At 44.5% G+C, this 24,615-nt stretch overlaps 1 protein-coding gene across 1 annotated transcript in view; it reads right to left on the reverse strand.

Annotated features, from left to right (window-relative positions):
• RIPOR3 (RIPOR family member 3) overlaps positions 1 to 24,615 on the reverse strand; it is a 192,757-nt gene that overhangs the window by 46,983 nt on the left and 121,159 nt on the right. Inside the window, exons 10-11 of the mRNA XM_077460523.1 lie at positions 24,303 to 24,428; positions 15,884 to 16,029 (exon numbers count right to left, since the gene is read on the reverse strand). Of these exons, the coding sequence (XP_077316649.1) occupies positions 15,884 to 16,029; positions 24,303 to 24,428 (272 nt within the window). The remainder of the gene's footprint in view (positions 1 to 15,883; positions 16,030 to 24,302; positions 24,429 to 24,615) is intronic.

Raw genomic sequence — 24,615 nt, forward strand, 5'->3', positions numbered from 1 at the left:
AGCCAATGTCCACGCAATGGCCTGGCATTCGTCTGATCCCCTGGAACATTCCATATTTCATTTAGACATTTTACTTTCTGCAGAATAACTATGAGCACCAGTGACAGCAATGTGAGATGGGAGCAGATATCTGATCTGTAGTCCAAACCCCAGGAGAGGAATAGACTTCCAACGGAGTGTGGCCAGACAACGCACTGTTTCCTAAACACACAACTTCAGAACACAGACCCACTGACTACAACCTGATACATATCCCATCAGACACAATAAGACAAGTTATACACACAAAGAGAAGAGGAACAAAGTCCCACAAATGGTGAGGATGAAGATATATTATTTAAGATTTGAAGAACATATTCTGCTATGCTGTATAGAGAACACCAAGCCAGCCACACCAGTCTCTGTACCAGAGAAGCTTACACTTTAATGTCCCCCCACAGTCACACACTATTATTACACATTTATATAGTTCTAACATATACTGAAGTGCTGTACAGAGAACACTGAGTAGGTCACATCAGTCTCTGCACCAGAGGAGCTTCTCCACCAGGTGGTGCTGTTCTGCAGGGTGCTGTTGGCTTACACTCTTGTGATCTCAGCTGAGAGAAGCAGCAAGCCTGGGCCCGTCCTGCAGGCTTTTCCAAGGCAAGTATGGACCATGTTGGGGAAGATGAAGGTGGAGGCCCCCCCAGAGGCTTACACCATGTGTTCATGCTGCATTGGATCCTGGGCCTGTCCCCATGCAAGGGGAGTCCTAAGCAGGAAACCAGGATAAAGTGGTGAATAGATTTTGCCGTATTATCAAAGAGGAACAGAAACTTGCTGTCCTAAAAGCGGACTTCAGGAGAAATAAATCTCTGCACAGTAAGTATGGGAGCAGTCGGAGGGAAGACTCTAAGCTAAAGTCTCTGGAGGAGGCATTGAAGAAGCAGGAGAAGCTAGTCGCTTCCCTGAAGGAAATGTGTGTTCAGAGAAAAATATGAGAACAAGGAGAGATTCCAACAGATGAAGGAGAGTGCCTGTGTCAGTACCAGCCAGAGGGTCGATGCCAGAGCAACGGCGACAGTATGGATGGGGGGTAAGGAAGTGGCTTCACATGGTGGCCCCAGTACTACCCCTGTCTCAGGAGCTGTGACACCCGAGTTTGTATCTGCCTACCTCCTTCCCCAGCAGCCTGGGTCATCTCAGGAGGAGGCTGAGAAAAATGGTGGATTGCTGCAGACAATTATGGAAATGGAGTCTCCCTTGAGTAGCACCGACTCATCAGATGAGGAGGATGTCGTCCCTCAACCTGTAAGGGAGAAAGTTGTGGAAAATTTTTCATTTAAGTCTGATCAAGATGGCAGCAGTGCTACAGTGTCTGCAAATGGAGTTTCAGTTCAGGAAAATGCTGGTGAAGGAATGCTTGTTGAGAATATCTCTCTGTGTATGGATGTCATTCCTGTAATTGCTGCTACAAACAAAGAGACTGCACCTGTCAATGGATCCTTACAGTCGGCAAGGAATGCAGGAGGAGATTGTGTCAATTCCTGACAATGAAGTTCTTGCTGTGTGTGAGAAGGAGTCCCACATGGATGCTAAAATCGCAGAGCAAGAATGTCACATAAACGCTAAAACAGCTGGTGTACCTAAACACAGGGCTGCTGGTAATTGTGGTACTTCTGGAACTATGTAAGGAATTATGCTAAGGCTGTGTTGGGACAAAGTCATGCTGTTGCTGGTGGAAGGGAGCCAGTTGTGCGACTTTCACCTAATGCACCTTCCATTAAACGCAGGAATGTGGTATAGCTCAGATGGGAAGGAGGAGGTATTCCACCTATCAAGAGGGTGGTTGTGGATAGGATCCTAGCCATGGGATTTAAGGCGGAGCATATTTATGCTCTTATCAGCCCGGCTGGTTCCTTTCAATATGATTTATCATTTGTGCGTCCAGAATTGCTAGATCTGTTTTGGGAGCGGTTTGAGAATGTGTATAGGGGCCGGCTGGACTGGAAGGGGCTTGTCCCTAAGGTAATCTCAGGACAGCCCTTGATAAAGAATGTGACTGAGTCTACATCCCCCTGAGGATTTATGGGTCTGGTTGAGGAGGTTTGGTGAAAGGTTATGTCCCCTAAAAAAGATTGTGGATGATAGAGGAATCTGGACAGGTGGGTGGTCGGTGTCAATGAGGTTGCGAGTTTGTGTTGGTTGGAGGCTAAAAGGAAAAAGGGTAAGAAGTGGAGAAAGAGGAAGGATGTCAAAGCTCCTGAACCTGGGAGGGTGGAATTGGCAAATGCTTTTGAGATGTTTTCTGAGGTGGAGGGTGGAAGTTTGTCTGGTGATGAGTCTATGGAGGAGGAATCACAAGGTACATTGAAGTGTGTAGTGTCTCCAGGTAGGGAGGGGGGTAAGCAGGCTAAGAAACGTAAACCTCAATCATCCTGATGGTGGTTTCCACTCCACTGAAGGTGGCGACTGTTGATGTCGCCAGCATAAAATCAGTAAGTGCTCGTAATATGGCCTTATTTTTGCTCAGCAGGTTTGATGCCGATATTTTCTTTTTGCAAGAGACCCAGTTGTCTAGTTTGGCTGATGTTCATCTGGCAAAGAAGGAGTGGACTGGTCTCTTGCGGCCGAGCCTTACACTGGAATTGCGGTACTTTTTTCCGGCATGGTAACCTGTCGGCGGATTATTGAGGTAGAGATTGGGAGATGTATGGTCTTAGACATCTCCATGGGGGGCAGGACCTGCGCCTGATCAACATCTATGCGCCCCAGACAAAGTGGGACAGGAAATGCCTCTTCATGAAGCTCCAGCCTTTTCTTTTTACAGCCTGGCAAGTTGTCTTCGGTGGTGATTTCAACACCGTCACTAGGACTAAGGACAGGACAGGTACCAGAGCCAGGCTGGACTGTAACAGCTTTTTCTTGAACAAAATAGCTAGAGAGGCTGGTCTGGTTGATGTGCACATTCATTACTGCCCAGATGACACAGGATTCACTTTTCAGCGAGGTAGTAGAGTAGAATTGATAGTTTTTTTTTTAAAGGGGAACTTCTCAGCATCAGTGAGTCAGGCGGTGGAGTTTTCCGATCACTGTATTCTGTCTGTGACTGAATAGCCCCGATACACCGCCTAGGGGGAAGAGTACCTGGAAGCTAAATTCGGCACTCCTGGATGATGTGTGAACGTGAGTCAATCCTTTGAGGATTTTTTCAGGCACAGGTATCAATCATGGACTTTTGCAGCAGTAGGTCAGAGTGGTGGAAGCTTTCAAAATGAAGGATTGTTAGGTTTTTCAAGGCCATAGGAAGAAATAAACAGCTTGATAAGTATGTCACCTACCAGCATCTGCGAAGGAAGCTTGATAGGCTTGTGTCAAATAATGGGGATCCGGGTATGATTTCTGAGCTTAAACTCCTGCAGGGAATGTCAATATGACAGACATGCCATTTTGGTTCTGGAAAGGGATTATGGGAAATATCACTAGCCCGACCCCTACCAGAATTGAAAACCAGGTAGAGCAGTTAAGTCAGTTGTACGCCTGGTTGACAGTACAGGTTCCTTGACAAATTCCAAGTTGGGGATCCTGGAAACCGCCAGGTAATATTATGCTGACCTCCTGGGCAGGAGGGACCTTGATCGGGCAGGCATATCAAGTTTTCTGTATTCTATTCCCGGACGGGGAAATGGCAGTTCTCTTGCGAGTTTGACAGAGGTCATCACAGCAGATGGGGTGGTTAAGGCTATTGATAAGCTTGCCATTAAGAAGTCGCCTGGACCAGATGGGTTGACAGCTGAGTTTTATAAGCACTTTAAGGTTACTCTGGCCCCATATTTGGTGGAGGTTTTTAATGGCTGTCTGAGGAAGGGTTCACTCCCTCCCTCCATTTGACAATCTGCGGTGATTCTTCTGTCAAAAGGTAAGGATTCCTTGAAAATTGAGAAATGGCAGCCCATTAGCCTTCTCAATGTTGATAGGAAGATAGTGGCAAAAAACATTTTATGGCGTTTGTCGTCTGTAGCGGGCGATCTATTTTCCAGCCACCAGCAGTGTTCGGTTCAGGGTAGAAGCACTTTTTCAGCGGTGTTAGCTATCTGGGAGGCCTTGGAGCGGTGCAGGGCTGCAGGCTGGAGAAAGTATGGCTGCTTCTTGGCAAGTATGGCCTGGAGGGGGTCTTTATCGATTGGCTGAAGACCTTGTACAGAGGGGTTGAAAGCTTCATGCTTGTGAATGGTTAGATCGGACAGCCCTTTGAGGTTGGCTCGGATGTGCGTCAGGAGTGTCCTTTGAGTCCTCTGCTATACATGTTCGCAATCGATCCCTTCATCTGGAGGTTAGAGGGCGTACCATTGTGCGGAGTGCCTTAGGGCATTCCTGGTGAGTCTCCACTGTGGGTCGTGGCCTATGCTGATGACGTGTCTGTTTTCATCTCTGGGACAGAAAAGGTGGTCTCAGTGATGGAGCAGTACGCTGAGGCATCTAGCTCAAAGATCAGTCAGGATAAAAGTGAAGTTTTTTGGATGGGTGAGGAAGGCGACGGCTTTGAGCTTCAAGATGTCTTCCCAGAGTCCGACAGGAAATTCAAGTATTAGGCAACAAATTTTGTCCTGGCGATTATGGCCTTGCAAATTGGGAAAGCAGGCTACAAGATGCCGATGCCAAGGTTGTCACCTGGAAGGACTGGAGACTCTCTTACAGGGAAAGGATTGACCTGATTAAAACTTACCTGATCCCATTATTTCTGTATGTCAGCTTTGTCTGTGTTTTGCCAGTGTCTCTCTATGCGAGAATCTACAGCTGTTTCTTCCAACTGTTATGGGGGAACAAACTGAATCTCATTAAGAGGTCTGTAACTTACCTTCCCAGGCGGATGGGTGGCTTAGATATGGTCAACCTGGTTGTTTTTTTTCTCTGATGATTTTGAAACATCATTTTGCTAACATGCTGGCAGAGTAACCGCCAGGGTAGGTTGGCATTTTTCAGTTCTGGTTTAGGCCTTTTCTGCGAAGCTGGGAGAATGGTGGGCCAGTGAAAAGCCTGAGAGTCCGACATGGTAAGCTCTTGGCTTATGTTGTCCCATGCCTGAAAATGATTTAGCAGTGGCGAGTGACAGTGGAAGAGAAAATTAAGTCTCTTCCTAGGAAGAACCTACAGAGGAGGGTTGTTGAATCTGTCTTTAGCGAGCCACTGCCCTTGAGGGATTGCCCAGGCCCAATTATGAGGGAGGGTCTGCGTTTGCTCAATCTAGAGAGAAACTCTTTAAAGTTTCAGGATTTCGCCTGGCGCTCGTTTCATGGCAGACTCTATGTAAAGGGCAACCTGAAGCATCCTTCTGCGGAGAACCGTGGTTGTTCAAGAGTGGAATGTGGTGGGGTGGAGGAGACAATGGACCACTTCTTGCTTCAGTGCCCCTTCAATATAGAAGTCTACAAGCGGGTGGGTGGGGCTCTGGGTATCCCTTTCCTTTACTGCTTGAGTTATGCGGAGTGGTCGTACGGGGCCTTTGAGACACATTGGGATTTTGATTTTGAGACACTTTTTCTAGTTAGCTTAGTAGTCCGTTTCTTCACATGGAATGCACGGCGTCAGGTTTCCATTCGGAAAAAAGTCCTTCCTGTTGAGGTGATGGTGAATGACATTCTGGGTGAGGTTAGGAAGATTTGGGTCTTGAGAAGGACAGGTGGCAGCCGGGGGGTGTGGAGGAACGTCAGGTCTCCATAGCTGCTTTGTGTCAGTCTCTGGATGTATGGCTTTCTTTCTATCTTTTCATGTCCCCTAGATTTTCATATAAGATTGTATTTTTGGAAAAAGGCTGAATGCATGGGTTAAATGTGTAATGGCTTCTTAGCCTGAGGGTGTTTTAGGTGGAGGTTATGGCTTTGTTTAGGTTGCTATATTTAGTTTTCTTTATGTTTTTGCTATGCTGATGTAAGCTATTTTTAGTATATATATATATATATATATATATATATATATATATATATATATATATATATTTATTTTGTATATATGTAAATATGTTTTTATTATGTTTGTAAACGTTTTAATAAACAAAGATTTACACCCTAATGTCCCCCCACCGTCACACACTATTATTATTAATTTATATAGCTCTGACATATATGGCAGTGCTGTACATAGAACACTGAGCCAGTCACAGTCTCTGTACCAAAGGAGCTTACACCCTAATATTATTATTCATTTGTATAGCTCTGACATATACTGCAGTGTTGTACAGAGAGCACAAAGCCAGTCACATCACAGGACAGGTGGGGGTGTAAAGGGGTATTTTTCCACTCTTTATAAATTCCCCTTAATCGTAAAATTAAATCAGTAACTATTCACATTTTTCATAAAATAAAAGGAATGTGAAGAATGTTCCGATGTGAAGTGGCGTAATATCAGTTTAGTTTGTACGCTGGGACATCTCAGGGCCTTCTGGCTGAATCTTCTGAACTTGGTTTCACAATTAGGAGTCCAGCACAGCTGCGATCGAGGAATGATGCCGCTGAAGGAACGCGCTGGGCTCATACAAGTCATGGAAAAAGATGTGCTAGACGCGGCTTTGGCCCCTCCATGAGTAGAGGAGTCTGGGTGATGGATCACTGAGATTTAATCATGGAACAGAGTGTGCCTGCTGGAGCGATCCTCACATTGTGGATAAACCTAAGTGACATTAAATAAAAGAGGACGGTGTAGGGGAGGGAGACGTGGCCTATTTAGGTTGAAGAATATATCATGTAAACCAGGGCTGTACAAATCTCAGGAGCCAGAACACCATGTGACCATAACAGAAGAGAACCATCCTTCTCCTAAATAAGATTCTGAAATCTTCAGAGAAGGATGCAGTAACCTTACCGAAGGAATCAGTTGGTTTAATAAAGCAAAGATCATCATATAGGAATACGGAAAGAATTGTATAGGAAACATACCAGAAAAGATCACTGAAAAATAGAAAGTCTTTTTGTCAGAATTGGCGGATCTATTTTTCAGACAATTGTAGGCCAGGGCAACTCTAATGCCGTGTACACACGACCGGTTTTCCCATTGGAATAAACTCTGAAGGTTTTTCTGACAGAATTCCGTTGAAGCGGTCTTGCGTACACATGAACACACCAAATTACGACCGTCAAGAATGCGGTGACGTACCACACGTACGACGGGACTAGAAAAAGGAAGTTCAGTAGCCAGTAGCCAATAGCTTCCATCTCGTACTTGCTTCAGAGCATGCGTCGTTTTTGGTACGTCGGAACAGCATACAGACGAGCGGTTTTCCCGATAGGAATTGGTTCCGTCGGAAATATTTAGAACATGTTCTTTTTCTAGGTCCATCAGAATTTTTGACGTAAAAAGTCAGATGGGGCATACACACGATCGGAATATACGGTGAAAAGCTTCCGTCTGACTTTTTCTGTCAGACAATCCGCTCGTGTGTACACGGCATAACATTGTCCCAAAACACTGACACTTAGGGGTCCAAAACAATGAAACACAGACAATTGGGGGATCCAGAATAATGACACACTGACACTTGGGGGGGGGGAGCAGAACAATGGCACACTGAAACTTGGGGTCCCCAAAACAATGACACATTGACACTGGGGGGTCGAGAACAATGACACGCTGACACTTGGGGCTCCATGAGAATGACATACTGACACACAGGGGGTCACAGAACAATGACACACTGACACTTGGGGGGGGGGGATCACAGAACAATGTTATACTGACACTCAGGGTCCAAGAACAATGACACACTGACACTTGGGGGGGGAAATCACAGAACAATGTTATACTGACACTCAGGGTCCAAGAACAATGACACACTGACACTTGGGGGATCCTGAACAATGAAACACTGACATTTGGATGTCCAGAACAATGACACGCACTTTGGAGTTCTGAACAATGACACGCTGAAACTTAGGGCTCCAGAACAAGGACACACTGACATTTGGGGGTCCCATGACAATGACACACTGACACATGGGGGGGGGGGGGGGGGGTAACAGGAATATAGGTCAATAGGAATATATCTCTCTAATGACACACTGATACTTGGGGGTCCATATCATTAACACTTGGGGATTCAAGAACAATGACACTCTGACAGTTGGAGTCCCAGATCATTGAATTACAAACTGACACTTGGGGGCACAGATCAATGACATGCTGACACTTGGGATTCCAAAACAATGACATGCATACACTTGGGGGCCCAGAACAATGACATGATGACACTTGGTGGTCCGGTTCAATGACACACTGACACTTGGGGGCCCAGTTCAATGACACACTGACACTTGGGGGCCCAGTTCAATGACACACTAACACTTGGGGGCCCAGTTCAATGACACACTAACACTTGGGGGCCCAGAACAATGACAGGACACTTGGTGGTCCAGTTCCAATGACACACAGACACTTGGGGGCCCAGTTCAATGACACACTGACACTTGGGGGCCCAGTTCAATGACACACTAACACTTGGGGGCCCAGTTCAATGACACACTAACACTTGGGGGCCCAGAACAATGACAGGACACTTGGTGGTCCAGTTCCAATGACACACAGACACTTGGGCTGCCCAAAAAAATGACACACTGAGACATGGGGGTCTCATAACCGCCATGTCTACATTCAGCATATAAACAGTTGCAAACATCTGAATATGGCAGATTGTCATGGCAGACACAACACTACACATGCCTGACATCTACATGTACGGTAAACTGATTTCATATGGAATTCTCACTAACACACAAGACTTGGAACTCTTAATTAACACCTTACTTCGGACACAGAAAACATAAATAAACAAGAAAACTTGGCATGCCAGAACGATGACATCCAGATTACTTAGTAAGAGGTTGAATATAAATAAACCCGTCCTATCCCTGACATGCTGCCACTATTACAAACCTGGGGGCCCCAACAATGTCTGTTCTCATCTGAACGCTTGGCAATCCTATGATGTGCATGAAAACTTTAAATTTAAATGATTGTTGTTTTATTCCAAAACGAAGCAGCCATGTTATGAAAATCTCAGATCATCGTCTAAGGCAGAGCTCTCCAAACTTTGTAGACAAAGGGCCAGTTTACTGTTCTTCAAACTTTAGGGGGGCCGGACTGAGCCCGGCGGAAATAGAAAATGTCATGGTGTCAGTGGGTGTAATCAGTGTCCCTTCTTTGCTATTGGGGGGAGGAATAGTACCCCATCATTAGTGTCAGTGGGAGGAATAGTACTTCATCATTGGTGTCAGTATGAGGAATAGTGCTCCATTTTTGGTGTCAGTCGGAGGAATAGTGCCCCGATGTGGGTGTCAGTCGGAGGAATAGTGACCCGATGTGGGTGTCAGTCGGAGGAACTATGCTCCATTGTTGCTGACAGTGGGAGGAATAATGCCCAAAGGGCCAGATAAAACACAATATAGTCATATAATCGCTAGATTTTATTGTTCTATACAAAATGTAAAAACAGCAGTAATTTTAATTTAATATGAATTTAAATGTTTGTATAGACCACCATTTTTTTCGCGATTTTATGAATATATTTTGTCAATATATATATAAATTTTGGCACCTTTCAAAATCCAGTTTTCTGTGCACACATATTTTTTGTAATTACCTATGGGATATGGTGCCTTGATCCTCGGTTTTCCAGTTTGATTGTATAATTGTTTTTTCACTAAAGAAACAATATTCAGCCATTGAAATTGTATTTCCAACCTGCACCCTTCATGACAGGTTCACTTTAGAGTTTGTTGTTGGCAATTATTAAAATTGTGAACAAAGGTGGAGTTGGGTTTAAAGCATAAAAAGTTATTACTATATACTTCACCCCTGGTAGTTCTCAGCTCTTCTGCTCCATTATATAAAAAGTCAAGAACATAATGGCAACAACCCCGTCATAATAACCGTGGAGAGTGGGCGGGGCTGGGAACATAGGGGCAGCGACTTTCATCCCAGAGTCACCAAGAGAGGCTCTTGCCCAAAGTGCCTAGGCACCATTCATTCCAAACTGACATAAAAGATAGAGATTACAAGTCGTGACATTTTTAAAACTCAATTTCTTGGATTTTGCTCTCCTACTCTCACACCATAGCAGCTGGATTTCCCCACTTTATAAACCTTTCAGCCAGAGCTGACGCTTCCTGTCACACTGGAGGGTTAAAGGCAGTGTGTTGAATCTGCCAATGCCGTTTCCTGAGTCAGCGGGACATCTCGCATTATTTGTGTTGGAGGAGATATCGGAGGCACTCCATGTGCAGAATGTATAATTTATCGGCACAATGCTAAGCGTGCTCCACAGGGAGGGCCTGAAATAAGCATTGCCCCGTGGAGAGGCGGAGGGACTTTTTTTTGTGCGATCCGTGCCGGGAACAAACTTTACAATTCTTCCAACAACATCAGTGCTGGGAAACGATTCTGGCGCTTAACGGTAAAACAAGGCGCAGCCGCCAACAAATGTTCTGATGTTTGTATTGAGCAAAATGACGTCAGGCCATCAATCATTGTCTAATCGCAGAAGATGGTGGAAAGGGAAAATAAATATTATCTTTTTATTGGGTCCCGAGATAAATATTTCTCTTAATTTTATGAATGCATTTGAAGATATTCGGTGTACTGTCCAAGGAAATGGCAGAAGTCAGAATTTTGGACACATATAGGCCATCTGCCTGATGTTCCTTCACCTAAGCACTGCTTGTGAAATTCAGGTCACCACAATGCATAAAATTACCCAGCCTGCTGTTCAGACGTTGTGTTCCTAAGACAGGATTACCATTCAGGTCATGGTGAGTGGCCATAACTAACCCAAAAACCCTACATTAAAACACAGAGAGCTACAGTATTGTCTACCCAAAACAAATATGACCCAGCCACTGGTTTATAGACCAGATACATCCTAAATATAGAACCATTTATCCCACTGTCCATCCACTGCCTTTGGTTTATAGACCGGATACATCCTAAATATAGAGCCTTTTATCCAACTGTCCATCCACAGCCTCTGATTTACAGATTGGATACATCCTAAATATAGAACCATTTATCCAACAGTCCATCCAGAGCCTCTGGTTTGTAGATCAGATACATCACAAATATAGAGCCATTTATTCCACTGGCCATCTGGTTTATAGACCAAATACATCCTAAATATAGAACCATTTATCCAACTGTCCATCCAGAGCCTCTGGTTTATAGGCCAGATACATCTTAAATATAGCACCATTGATCCAACTGCCCATCCAGAGCCTCTGGTTTATAGACCAGATACATCCCAAATATAGAACCATTTATCCAAGTGTTCATCCAGAGCCTCTGCTTTGCAAACCAGATACATCCAAATTATAGAGCCATTTATCTAACTGTCTATCCAGAGCATCTGGTTTATAGACCAGATATAGCCTAAATATGGAGCTAGTTATCCAAATGTCCATTAAGAGCCTCTGGTTTATAGACCAGATACATCCTAAATATAGAGCCATGTATTCAACTGTCCATCCACAGCCTCTGGTTTATAGACCAGATACATCCTAAATATAGAGCCATGTATTCAACTGTCCATCCACAGCCTCTGGTTTATAGACCAGATACATCCTAAATATAGAGCCATGTATTCAACTGTCCATCCACAGCCTCTGGTTTATAGACCAGATACATCCTTGCGATTGTCCACCAAGTGTTGATTAATATCCCAGATACATCCTAAATACAGAGCAACTTATCTATACATCCATCAAAAGCCACTGGCTTATAAAGCACATACAGCCTAAATAAAGAACCATTTATCCAACTGTCCCTAAAGGGTGACCAGAAGTAGCCTCCATATACAGTATTTCTCATGGCAGGCTGACATTCCAGCCCATAGACTTACTACGAGTGGACTAATGGAAAGCTTACCAGCATGGCTGTTATGAGGCACTGTGAGGGTTCCTATCCAGTACTGGAGGCTGCTATTGTCTAAGTTACAACTTTTGGGTTCGGCACCCCCTGCAGCACCATGGACAGTCTCTTGTGTGTCCCAGACTAAGCAATGTCAGGTGATGACGACCTCAGGCGTTGGATAGACTATGCCAGAGAACAGGTTTATCCATGACGTGTTCAGGTAGAGAGTTTTTTTTTTTTCTAATCTAGGAATACATGAAGATGGATTCGTTACAGTGGAGTTTCAGCCACGTAAGAATGGTTCCTGTGTCTATCAATGCAATGTTATTGAGGAGAGGGAAATCTAGAAGCCGTAACGGTGGACTCGTCCTGTGTGTCTCTGCTTTGGCAGCTGTTATCCCCCATAATTCCTGCACATCTGGAATCCTGACTTCATGTGTTGTATTGTATGTAGATTACCTATTCCATGGCTTCTAAGTCAGCCACCAGATGCTTCCTCTTCTCTGGCTGAAGCCTCTTTAATTACTCATCGTAGCTCTGTTTAATGCTCCCTGTCAGCTGTTACTCTGTGACCCTACAAGTCTGTTACCTCTCAATAAACATGCATGACGGGATGTTCTTATAGGCAGGCAGGTAAGCAACGTCATGACTGGATGTATACATCTGTATATTATTAAATATGACAAGGGCTTCCTAGAGACCAGGAGGAATAAAACAAATGTCACTGGATCTAATCTAATTTGACCTTAAATTTCTATACATACGGATTCGGGAGTATACAGAGCCAATAGACCAACCTTAAAGTATATTCAAATTCAAGTCCAAAAACAAAAATGTAACATATTACAGTTTACTGGTTCTTAGATGTGGTGGCTGCATTCATTGTTTTTTTTTTTTTTCAGGCTAAGAACATTTTCAGCAAATACAGACAATACCAGAAATGCAGTGTCCTCGTCACTTCCTTGGGTGCGCCAAAAAGACAGAATAAACAATGTTATCTCTCTTTTGTAACTACTGATCAGTTCATCATATAATGGTAATGGACAAAGGCATATGTGTTTAAAGTCCAAAGCCTGGGTGACAAACATGACTATCCTATAGATACAATGAAGAATTGACTGCAGCCACCCAGGGCCAGGAAGTCTGTAAAGCCCGGTACACACAAAGTTTTTTTTTTTTTTCATTCAACCCAGCAGACTGAAAAAAAAAACCCTGACAGATGGCTGTACTAACACAAGTGATGTTAGTGCAACAATCTCTAAAAGGCAGACTGCTCCCCTGCCAGAAAACACTGGTGGGCGCACATAGCCAACTCTGCTCAGATGCCGGTCAGATGGTGGTTTTCCACCATGCCTGCTCAGTTGGAAGAAACATCAAGCCTGGGCCTGTCCCACAGACTCCCCCCCCCCCCACCATGGTGGTGGGAGGAGATGAAGGTGGAGGCACTGAGGCCTACTCCATCTGCTCAAGCTGCAATGAATCCTGGGCCTGTCCCTATGCAAGAGTAGTCCTTACCAGTCTTCCAGGATAAAGTGTTGAACAGACTTTGTCGCATTGCTAAGGAGGAACAGAAACTTGCTGTCAATCCCTACATAGTAAGTCTGGAAATAGTAAGAGGGAAGTCTCCAAGCTGAAGTCTCTGGAAGAGGCATTGAAAAAGCAGGAGAAGTTGGTCGCCTCTCTGAAAGAGCAGTGGCGTGCTCAGAGAAAAGTGTGAGAATGAGGAGAGATTCCAACAGATGAAGGAAAGTGCCTGTGCCAGTACCAGGCAGAGAGTGGATGCCAGAGCAATGGCGACAGTATGGATGAGGGGTATGGAAGTGGCTTCACATGGTGGCCCCAGTACTACACCCGTCTCAGGAGCTGCCATGTCTGAGTCGATATCTGACCCCCCTCCCCAGCAGCCTGGGTCATCTCAGGAGGAGGTTGAGGAAAATGGCGAATTGCTGCAAGCCATTACAGAAATAAGATCTCCCTTGAGCGGCACTGACCCATCAGATGAAGATCATGATAATGGAGTGCTTGCAGAAAATCTCTCTCAATGTGTGGAGGACATTCCTGAGATTGCATCTGCCAACAGATCCTTGCAATCAGCAGGGAAAACAGGATTAGCTGACTGCGAGGAGTCCCACATGGACACGGTCGCATGAACATTGAAACTGCAGAGCAGGAGGGCCATATGAACGCTGAAACAGCTGGTGTTTTCTCTAAACAGAAGACTCTACTTGGTGACGGGACTGCTGGTATCTGTGGTACTTCTGGGACTATGGTGAGTAGGACTGTTGTTCTGGAAGGAAGGAGGGTGGATCAAGTGGTGGATAATTTACCAAACCAGATTTCAGAGGTTCCTATGCAGCCAGTTAATGTGTCATCTGTCCCAGTTAGGAATTATGCTAAGGCTGTGTTGGGACAAAGTCATGCTGCTGGTGGTGGAAGGGAGCCAGTTGTGCGACTTTCACCTAACGCACCTTCTTCCATTAAACTCAGGAATGTGGTACAGCTCAGGTGGGAAGGAGGGTATATTCCACCTATCAGGAGAGAGGTTGTGGATAAGATCCTAGCCATGGGATTTAAGGCAGAGGATATTTATGCTCTTATCAGTCCGGCTGGTTCCTTTGAGTATGATTTGTCATTTGTGCGTCCAGAATCGCTGGATCTGTTTTGGGAGCGGTTTGAGCATGTATATAGGGGCCAGCCGGACTGGAAGGGGCTTGTTCCCAAAGTTGTCTCACGACAGCCCCTTGATTAGGAATGTGACTATCCTGACAAGGAATGAGGATTTATGGGTATGGTTGAGGAGGTTTGGTGAAATGTTGTGTCCCCTAAAAAAGATTGTGGATGATAGAGGAATCTGGACAGGTGGGTGGTCGGTGTCAATGAGGTTGAGTGTGTGTGGGAATGTGGTCCAGCATTTGCCCTTCTCTGCCTTTATTGGTACCCTGCTCAATCTAAGGTGTGCCATAAATGTGGAGTCAAGGGACATTTCTCCTCTAAATGTCCAGAACAGAAGGGCTCTTTGTGCCAGGAACTGGGGCATCGGGCAAGGGACTGTAACATCATTAAATGTAACCTATGTGATAAGGTTGGTCACCCTTATAGCCAGTGCCCTGAGGCTTTGCACAATAAGCCTGAGCTAGTGGGGGAATTCTGTCTGGACAGAGAAGTCTGGGTTGGCAGAGGTTGCACCAGGGAATCCTAGTGTCTCTGTCCCATCAGAATCCGTGTCTGTGAGGCCGTCTGTGGTCTCCCAGTAAGTGTAAGAATGTGTAGTTGTGATGTCTGTGTCCGCACCTATTGTTTCTCCTAGTGTAGTATAGGCAGTGGAAGGTGCTGGACCAGCGTGTATGGTGGTGCCAAACCCTCCTCCTCGATGTGGCCGATGTGCGGCTGGGGGTCAGCAGACACCGAAGGGTGGAGTGAGGGATGGATTGGATGATGGTGGAGGGGGAGGTGCGAAGGGGAAGGGAATGAGTGGCTGGTGCAGAAAGCAAGGTGAATGATGTGGAAGTCGGGGTGAATGATGTGGGGGGGGAAGGGTGAATGATGTGAGAGGTTAATGGGGGGTTTTGAAATCGCATCCTGATGGCGATTAAATCTCAAAAGGTTTCTTAGCCTGGATTGTGTTTAAGTGGAGGTTCGGGGTTTGTAGTCTTTTTTTGTTGTCATTAAAATATGTTTCTTAACATGTTTTCTTTACTTGCTGATGTAAGCATGCTTGTTTTTGTTTAGTTGTTGTTTATTTTTGTGTAAATATGTTTTTACTAATAAGATGTACATTTGTATGATTTTTTAATAAAAAAAATGTACACTCTAATGTCCCCCCACAGTCACACACTATTATTATTATACATGTATATAGCTCTGACATATACCGCAGTGCTGTACAGAGAATACTGAGCCAGTCCCCTCTAGGGCCCCTTAGTGTGGGCACCAATAAAGATCCTTTAGCCTTTTTGGCTGGTGGGAGCTGCTTTCAGCAGACGAGGAATTGTTATAAGGTAGATTTACTTACTTCCAGATGACTTCAAGCTGTAGTTTGATGGTACCAAGTTCTGTTATGTCTACTATGATGATTCTGGGCCGAGTGGTAAAGAAGTCCGCACTGTCACATGTCACAATGCCAACTGAGATGGTGGATAACCCACGAAGCTCCACGACCTACCAAATTAAGAGAAAACATATTAATTACAACTTAAAAGGGACACGCCAGGCAGTTGAAATTTGCTATTGCACTGTGTATACAAGAACCATTTACCTGACAAGGCATTTTTCATTGTGTTGAATAAAAATTCTAATATTTTTATTACTGACAACTATTATTAAAAAACAATTGCAGAGGTAAGTTTCACCTTGGGCAAAATGACCAATGCTATCAGAGAACACTCACTACAATTGTTCCTTCTAGACTACAATAATGCATTATTTTGTTCCCCATAAGGCCTAAAAAAGGGGCGGGCAGGAGGGGAAGCCTCACTGGACCCAGTGGAAAGATGGGTCTTTAATGCGTACACAAACAGTGCCCATAATTGACTGACTACTTACAAAATGAGCATTTATAAAAATGTAGCCATGGCCTCGACCCCTAGAGGCCTAATGGTGACCTCCAGAGTCAGGGAGAGCTGACATCCATCTTCACAGTGCAGGTTACTAGGCATAGTGGGTGTGGTGTAGATAGAGTAAGTAGGGCGCCAGACACTTTGAGGATGCAAAAGAGATTTATTGTCTCTTAAAAGAACTGGGGAGAGAGGGTTAGGGCCTGAACACCCTTAGGCAGATGCAAAATACTTGTCAGACTCCGAGACAAAAATAGAAATAGAAGAACAGCTATACAGTTCAAGGGGCTTTAAGCTGAATTGCAGCAAACTGTATCTGTAGAACTCACAATATCACATTGTAAATCCTCTCACTGAGCTCCCAGTCTCTCACTAGACTCATCAGATCCCAGCCGTCACTGGATTCCTTGAGCTCCTTCACAACTATCATGCTTGTGGCTTCCAAGTGTCACCCACAGTGTCCCGCTGGGTCCCTGACTTGGCTCTTCAGCTAACCTGCTGAATCCTCTGCAAGCCTCACCCACACTGTTCCACTGGGTCCCTAGCTTGACTCTGCTGAAGCTTTCCCAACTTCTTCCCCCATCCGTGGCTAGTGAAAAAGGCTGGTCTGGTACTTCTTCAGTCCCCACAATACCTGGCCACTGATAACAGTTGAGATGGTCCCTTGCTGGCGACTGTCTCCACTTTAACTCTGACTCTGGTTCTCGCTTGCCTCTGGTGACAGAAGTTGACGGCAACTGCTCTCCTTCACCTGTGGCAACTACTTGGTTCTCCAGCCGGCAGAACCTCCAGCAACGTGGTTGGGCTCCAAGCCTGAAGCTGCTTGCTTTCAACCTGGATAGGCCTCAGACCGCCTAGCAGCCAGGTACTCCCGGATAGGCCTCAGTCTTAGCAGCCGGGAGCTTTTCAACACACGTCCACCCAGACAGCCGTCCAGGAGGCACACAGCCCCGATCACGTGATTTCTCCTGAATAAATAGACTCTCCCAGCAGGCCAAGGGCAAAAAAAAAACCCTGCCAATTGGCTGAGACAACCTATCCACACCTAGTCCAGATTTACTAAGCTCTGTCAATCTAATGCCACAGGTAACAATGCCACCTAGTGACAGAAGAGAGAGGTGCATCAAACCCAGATTTAGGAAAAGGTTAGTGGATCTCCCTAATAATCAGCCAAGCTGGTTACCACCTAGCAAACTAAATTTGTTAGTAACTCTCTAACACCAGGGTGCTACAAAAACAAGGACAGATGCTCCCTATGAAAGTGGCTGGCCTGCCGTGAAATCATCAGCAGAACAGAATAAGATATTGTGATGATGCGTTTAATGGACACTTATTTGGGAAAATCTGTAGAGTGTGTAGCATCATCTATAAAATCTCTCTTGTAAATTCCAGGCATTGTCAGTAAAACATCACTCGTATTGTCAGAGGTTCCCCCGCAGATTTATAGGTGTAGTGGGGGGGGGACGCTGCTATTTATACGCCGCATGCCACTGTGCACAACACTATGTCTATGGCTGGATGCAGAGATTTAATGCAAGGTATGCATACCTTTTTACCCTAAAGACCTTACACTGAGAGATGTCTTGGAGGGCAGCCAAATCCCATAACAAGACCCCTTCTGGAGTTCCATATGTTCCTTTACATCTGGAAGGGTTTGATTAACTCTTACACTGCTGGAATGTAACTCTGCCCTATAAACCTGGAGCCAGCGCTTTAATGTGACAGCAAAAAGACATAAATATAGAAGGAAGTTTTATCATCTTTTTTTGAAGAATTAATGTACAGACCAGCTTTCTAAAAGATAAACAACTCACATTTCCCTCCCTCAAAAACAAAATGTTGAGACCCCTTTCACACCACACTGCACCTTGCGTCGGCGGTAAAACGCCGCTATTTTTAGCGGCGTTTTACCGCCGGATTTGCGGCGCACTTCGGCCGCTAGCGGGGTGCTTTTACCCCCCGCTAGCGGCCGCGAAAGGGTTAAATGCGCTGGCAATACGCCGCAATAGCGGCGTTTTGCCGGCGGCATTACAGCGCTGCCCCATTGATTTCAATGGGCAGGAGCGGTAAACACACCGCTCCTTCACCGCTCCAAAGAAGCTGCTGGCAGGACTTTTTTCTGACGTCCTGCCAGCGCACCGCTGTAGTATGAAAGCCCTCAGGGCTTTCACACTACACACAATGGTGCAGCTTCTTTAGGGCGTTTTTCTAACGCTATAGCGCCTGCAAAACGCCCTGGTGTGAAAGGGGTCTAACTGTTGCTGTGGCCATAAATAGTCCTTTTTTTTATTATTAGAGGTAAATTATAAGTTGAGTGGTGCAATATCCAAAAATAATTTCTGTACTACTTGGACTAAGGCTCTGCTGTCACAAGAGGGCTGGATCTATACTGTCTGATCTGGGGGTGCAGTAAAAAAAGTCAGGGGGCATACTGTCAACACACATTAGAGTCCACCCCTTCACATCTGAATCCTTCATCACCACAACAGAGCAATCTGTTCCCCTTCAAATCTTCACAGTGGATGCTTAAATAAAGATTTCTCAAACGGGAGATAGAGAGATACAAATTAACATTGTACATATGTGAGATAGAGAGATAGAGTGCCTTGAAATTTGTCACATTTACCATGTTACAACCAAAAACGTAAATGTATTTTATTGGGATTTTATGTAAATAGACCAACACAAAGTGGCACATAATTGTGAAGTGGAAGGAAAATGATAAATGGGTTTCAAATTTTTTTACAAATAAATATTTGAAAAGCGTGGGGTACATTTGTATTCAGGCGCCCTCAATACTTTGTAGAACTGCCTTTCACTGCAATTACAGCGGCAAGTCTTTTTGGGGATGTCTCTACCAGCTTTGCACATCTAGAGATGGACATTTTTGTCAATTCTTATTTTCAAAATATCTCAAGCTCTGTCAGATTGGATGGAGAGCGTCTGTGATCAGCAATTTTCAAGTCTTGCCACAGATTCTCAATTAGATATAGGTCTGGCCTTTGACTGGGCCAGTCTAACACATGAATATGCTTTGATCTAAACCATTTCATTGTAGCTCTGGCTGTATGTTTAGGGTTGTTGTCCTGCTGGAAGGTAAACCTTCGCCCCAGTCTCAAGTCTAGGGTTTTCTTCTAAAATTGCCCTGTATTTGGCTCCATCCATCTTCCCATCAACTCTGACCAGCTTCCCTGTCCCTGCTAAAGAAAAGCATCCCCACCACATGAGGCTGCCACCACCATGTTTCATGGTGGGGATGGTGTGTTCAGGGTGATGTGCAGTGTTAGTTTCCCACCACACATAGCATTTTCCTTTTAGGCCAAAAAGTGCAATTTTGGTCTCATCTGATTCGACTACCTTCTTCCACATGTTTGCTGTGTCCCCCACATGGCTTCTCGCAAACTGCAAACAGGACTTCTTACTTCTTATAGCTTTCTTTCAGCAATGGCTTTCTTCTTGTCACTCTTCCATAAAGGGCAGATTTGTGTAGAGCATCACTAATAGTTGTCCTGTGGACAGATTCTCCCACCTGAGCTGTGGATCTCTGCAGCTCCTCCAGAGTTACCATGGACCTCTTGGCTGCTTCTCTGATGAATGCTCTCCTTGCCCGGCCGGTCAGTTTAGGTGGATGAACATGTCTTGGTGGGTTTGCAGTTGTGCCATACTCTTTCCATTTTTGGATGATGGATTGAACAGTGCTCAGTAGGAGCTCAAAGTTTGGGAGATTATTATATAAACTAACCCTGATTTAAACTTCTACACAACTTTATCTCTGACCTGTCTGGGGTGTTCCTTGGCCTTCATGACATGGTTTGTTCACTAAGGTTCTCTAACAAACCTCTGAGGGTGTCACAGAACAGCTGTGTATATATATATATATATATATATATATATATATATATATATATATATATATAGAGAGAGAGAGAGAGAGAGAGAGAGATTAAATTACACACAGGTGGACTCTATTTACTAATTAGGGGCCTTCTGAAGGCAATTGGTTCCACTAGATTTTAGTTAGGAGTATCAGAGTAAAAGGGGGCTGAATACAAATGCACCCCACACTTTTCACATATTTATTTGTAAAAAAATTGAAAACCAGTTATCTTTTTACTTCCACTTTTGTGCCACTTTGTGTTGGTCTGTCACATAAAATCCCAATAAAATACATTTACATTTTTGGTTGTAACATGACAAAATGTGGAAAATTTAGTGGGGTATCAATACTTTTTCAAGGCACTGTATAAACATTGTTCAGATGGGAAATGAAGACCTACAGTGTAACATTTTTTACAAACATTGTGCATAAGTGAGATACAAAGTAACCTTGTTACTTTTGTATCTACTCTGTTCCAGTCATCTGCATATCAAAGTGATAAGCTTCAATCTCCCCCTCATCGCATCATGGTTACACTTCATATAAGAGCACCCCTTCACCTCAGTCTCCCTCATCAAATGAAAAGAAATGATGTGGTGTGGCAGATGGGGGCCAGGCACTGTGCCGCCATGCCGACTCTTCAATACAGAGACTGAGCAGTGCTCCCCAGCCGCTCACCAATGTCACTGGTCCTGGAAGGACATGAATGAAATCTGGGGGGGCCCAGCCCACCCACAACCAGGGCAGTCTTTAATATTGATTGGACCCTGGGCAAAAATTTTCTTGGGGCCCCCCAATGTAATTTCACTCTCCACCTGCTCTGATACATGCAATAAATAGCAGCTAGACTTAAAATCAGTTTACTGTATCAGATCAGGCAGCAATTGCGATTGGTTGCCAGCGGTTACAGAATAACATTACTGTTTACTGACTGGTTGCTAGAGGTTACAGCACACATTACGGCTCACTGATTAGTTGCTAGAGGTTACAGCAAATGATTTCTGCTTAATTGGTTGCTAGAGAATACTGTACAGTATTACTGCTCACTGATTGGTTGCTAGGGGTTACAGCACATTATCTCCTCACTGCAGGGGGGCATGAGCTACATATGAATGCTGCCTTTATTTACATATCAATACTGCCAGCCGCAGCATTTACTTATGATACCGCCGCTATTTACATATGAATGCCGGTATTTACATGTAAACACTGGGTCTGCAGGTGAGCCATCTGTACACAACAATAGGGCAGAGCGGGGCAGCATTAGTACCAGCATTTCACACTGAGATATCAGGACACAGCACAGGACTAAAACTTCAAAGGACAAGGGAATTTAAACTGGGATAGTTGGCAAGTATGAGGCAGCTGATTTGGGCCCCACAACAATGACAGGGCCCAAGGCAGCTGCCCCTTTTGCCCTGCCTTAAAGACAGCCCTGCCCACAACACCACCCTAGATTTGGCCCTGTATCACAACCTCAAGCAAAACAGTTGTAATGGGGTATTAAAGTCCATCTCTGGCCTGTCGTTAAATCTACCCATGCAGTTGGCCACCACCCTCCTCCTTCCTGTGCTGCATGGGTTACATGTTCGTTTGGCTAGGGGGAAAATGTATAACTACTTACCTTATTCTTTGCCCCTCCCCCCTTTCAGCTAGCACTCCGCTGGCACCTGAAGCTCTGGAATTTGAAGGGTCCTTTCCATCCTCCCGTACAATACAGGACTGCTGGTCCTGTGCTGTAGGTGGTGAGGTCAGAGAGCTGCAACTGGGCAGTGCAGTGCAGTGAACAGCTTTAGGATAAAGGTCACGCTGAGAGTAGAAGGCCTGCAGGAGGGAGGTTAGTATTTGTACCTCTTCCACCCCACCCCCAGCCAAACAAGAAAATAATCAGTGCAGTGCGGCAGTGGGTGTGTGGAAGGGACACTGCATAGGCAAATTGAGCTTGCCCTTTTTGGTGGAGTTCCACTTTAAAGTCCAACTGATCATTCAGTTTATATAATTATATATAATTAAATGGATGCACAAATCTCGATTCCTCCAAACAGTGTATCGCCACAGCGCTCCAATTACTAACACCCTAAGGATTACCGTGCGTCCGCCAGTGACCGGCTAACGAGGTACATATATACTTCTTAACAGAGGAGATCCAGGGGTACAGGATATGATATTGGAATGATCATCTTCTAAGAGGATTTAAAGCTTTTTTAGCAAAACACGCGAGTGTTAGCCCTTGTACACACGGTCGGACATTCTGACAACCAAATCCATTGGATTTTGTCCAACGCATTTTGCCCGAAACTGTTGCATACACACGGTCGGACCAAGTTGTCGGAAAATCCGATTGTACATAACGTGATGACGTTATTTCGTTACGACGGGACTACGTTCAGGCTAGTAGCCAATAGCCTTGGTCTAGGAATTTGATCTGAGCATGCGGGGTACTTTGTCCGTCAGAGTAGGCTACACATGATCGGAGTATGTCCGATCGGAGCAGTTTGTCAGAAAATATTTCCAGCAAGTTGGAAAATTTGGTCCGACGGATATTGCGACGGAAACAGTCCGATGCATACCACACACAGTCGGAATATCCGACAAAACGGTCCGATAGGACACATTCCGATGGAATCTCCGACCATGTGTACAAGGGCTAAGGCTTAACAACTGGTGAGTGTACTCACGACGGGGGATTCACAATCACAGATGGTGTGGTGAAGGGGCAAACAACTGTTTTGGACACTAAACACTAGTTTCACTCACAGATGGACTGCTCTAAAATCTTTAAATCATAACCACTTTTGGGTGATGGAATAGGTTTTTTTGGGGGGTGATTTATTTATACTGCAGCATTGACGTTTTGCATTATAGATATATGTAGATCTGTATATCCACATTCACTTAAAGTGGGTGATATGTAGAGTTATGCACTTTGAGTTTTCTTATTATTTCTTATATATGTATATGTGAGTTTATAGCTTATTTTCACGTATGAAATTATTGGAGGTAGATTGTGTGCATCATTATTCACACAAGAATAGCGCTACGTGACATTATTTATTTGTTCATGATAAGAAACAAATTTTGATGCACCTATATTGTTTATATAATTATATAAACTAAGTGCATTCCAAGTTCTTCAAAACAAAAGTTCAAAGTAACATGCAGCTTCAACCTAGGTAGAAAAGCCTGTCCCCTGGCACCATGCTGTAAAGAAGGACCACCTGCCCTTTAGGTGGAAGCAGTGGTCTCTCTGCAGAAGTCTGATATGCTCCTGCTGAGCCAGAGCTCTCCAAATCAGCAGGAAGCTCAAGATAATAACCCAAAGAAACAAGATATACCTATGCTCAAACCCCAATAGCATGTACATGTATATAATCTATCAGATGCCAAAGGGGTGCCATTCAGAATTTCTTGTAATAACCCAAAGAAAACAGGTCACATCTAGCGAATCAGCAATCCTGAAATCTCACCTCCTTCGCCTTACTTCATAACATTTATTTTACAGCAGAGCCCAACAGACTTGGACATATAACAGAAGGTTTGATTCCTGCCAATTAAAATAAATACTTGATGTCTCCAGCACTTCCTACTGTCCATTATTTACCACTTATCAACTTTGCATTGATCATCTGAGACGTGCTCAGAATGTACCTTATCTGGCAAATTTTTTTGGTTTTTAGTGCCAAACACCACTTGATTTGTTTTGTTTTGATTCAAACTGCAATCAGAATTATGAGAGATGATTTAACACTCTAAAAATATCAAAAACAATATACAAATTATATTATTAGAACTTTTAAAGCACAAATAGAAGTCCATCCTGCTTCTTGGTTGAGTGATTGGAAAATGGTCATAGGGAGAGATTAAGGAGAGAAGGACATATGATTTGTACAGCACCGTGATAAATTGTCAGTGTACTAATGAATCCGAGCCAACATGACTGCACAGTCAGGTTTAACGGGAAGAGACACGCTGAGCTTTGTAGTGCAGCAAGCACATCATACCTTGATTTCAAAGTTCTCACAGAGATTGGGTATAAATATCCTCTCCTCTTCATCCCACATCTGGCTGTCATCTGTTTCGATTTTGCCTTTTAACCTCCACCTCTGGCGGCCGAGTCGTATTAACACCTACGAGACAATGATAGCGGAGTTATACGAGGGAAGCGGAAGAGATACTACACATGGAAGCCTGATTCAAACAGCGAGATAGCAGTAATGTAATGTGAGTGAATCTAGAGTCCACAATCTTATGGGGTCAGCTGTCACTGGTATGGGGGGGTCAGCTGTCACTGGTATGGGGGTCAGCTGGCACTGG

This window comes from Lithobates pipiens, unplaced genomic scaffold (assembly GCF_037356315.1).
Source record: "Lithobates pipiens isolate NorthernLeopardFrog02 unplaced genomic scaffold, aLitPip1_a1.2 Scaffold_28, whole genome shotgun sequence".
Lineage (NCBI taxonomy): Eukaryota > Metazoa > Chordata > Amphibia > Anura > Ranidae > Lithobates > Lithobates pipiens.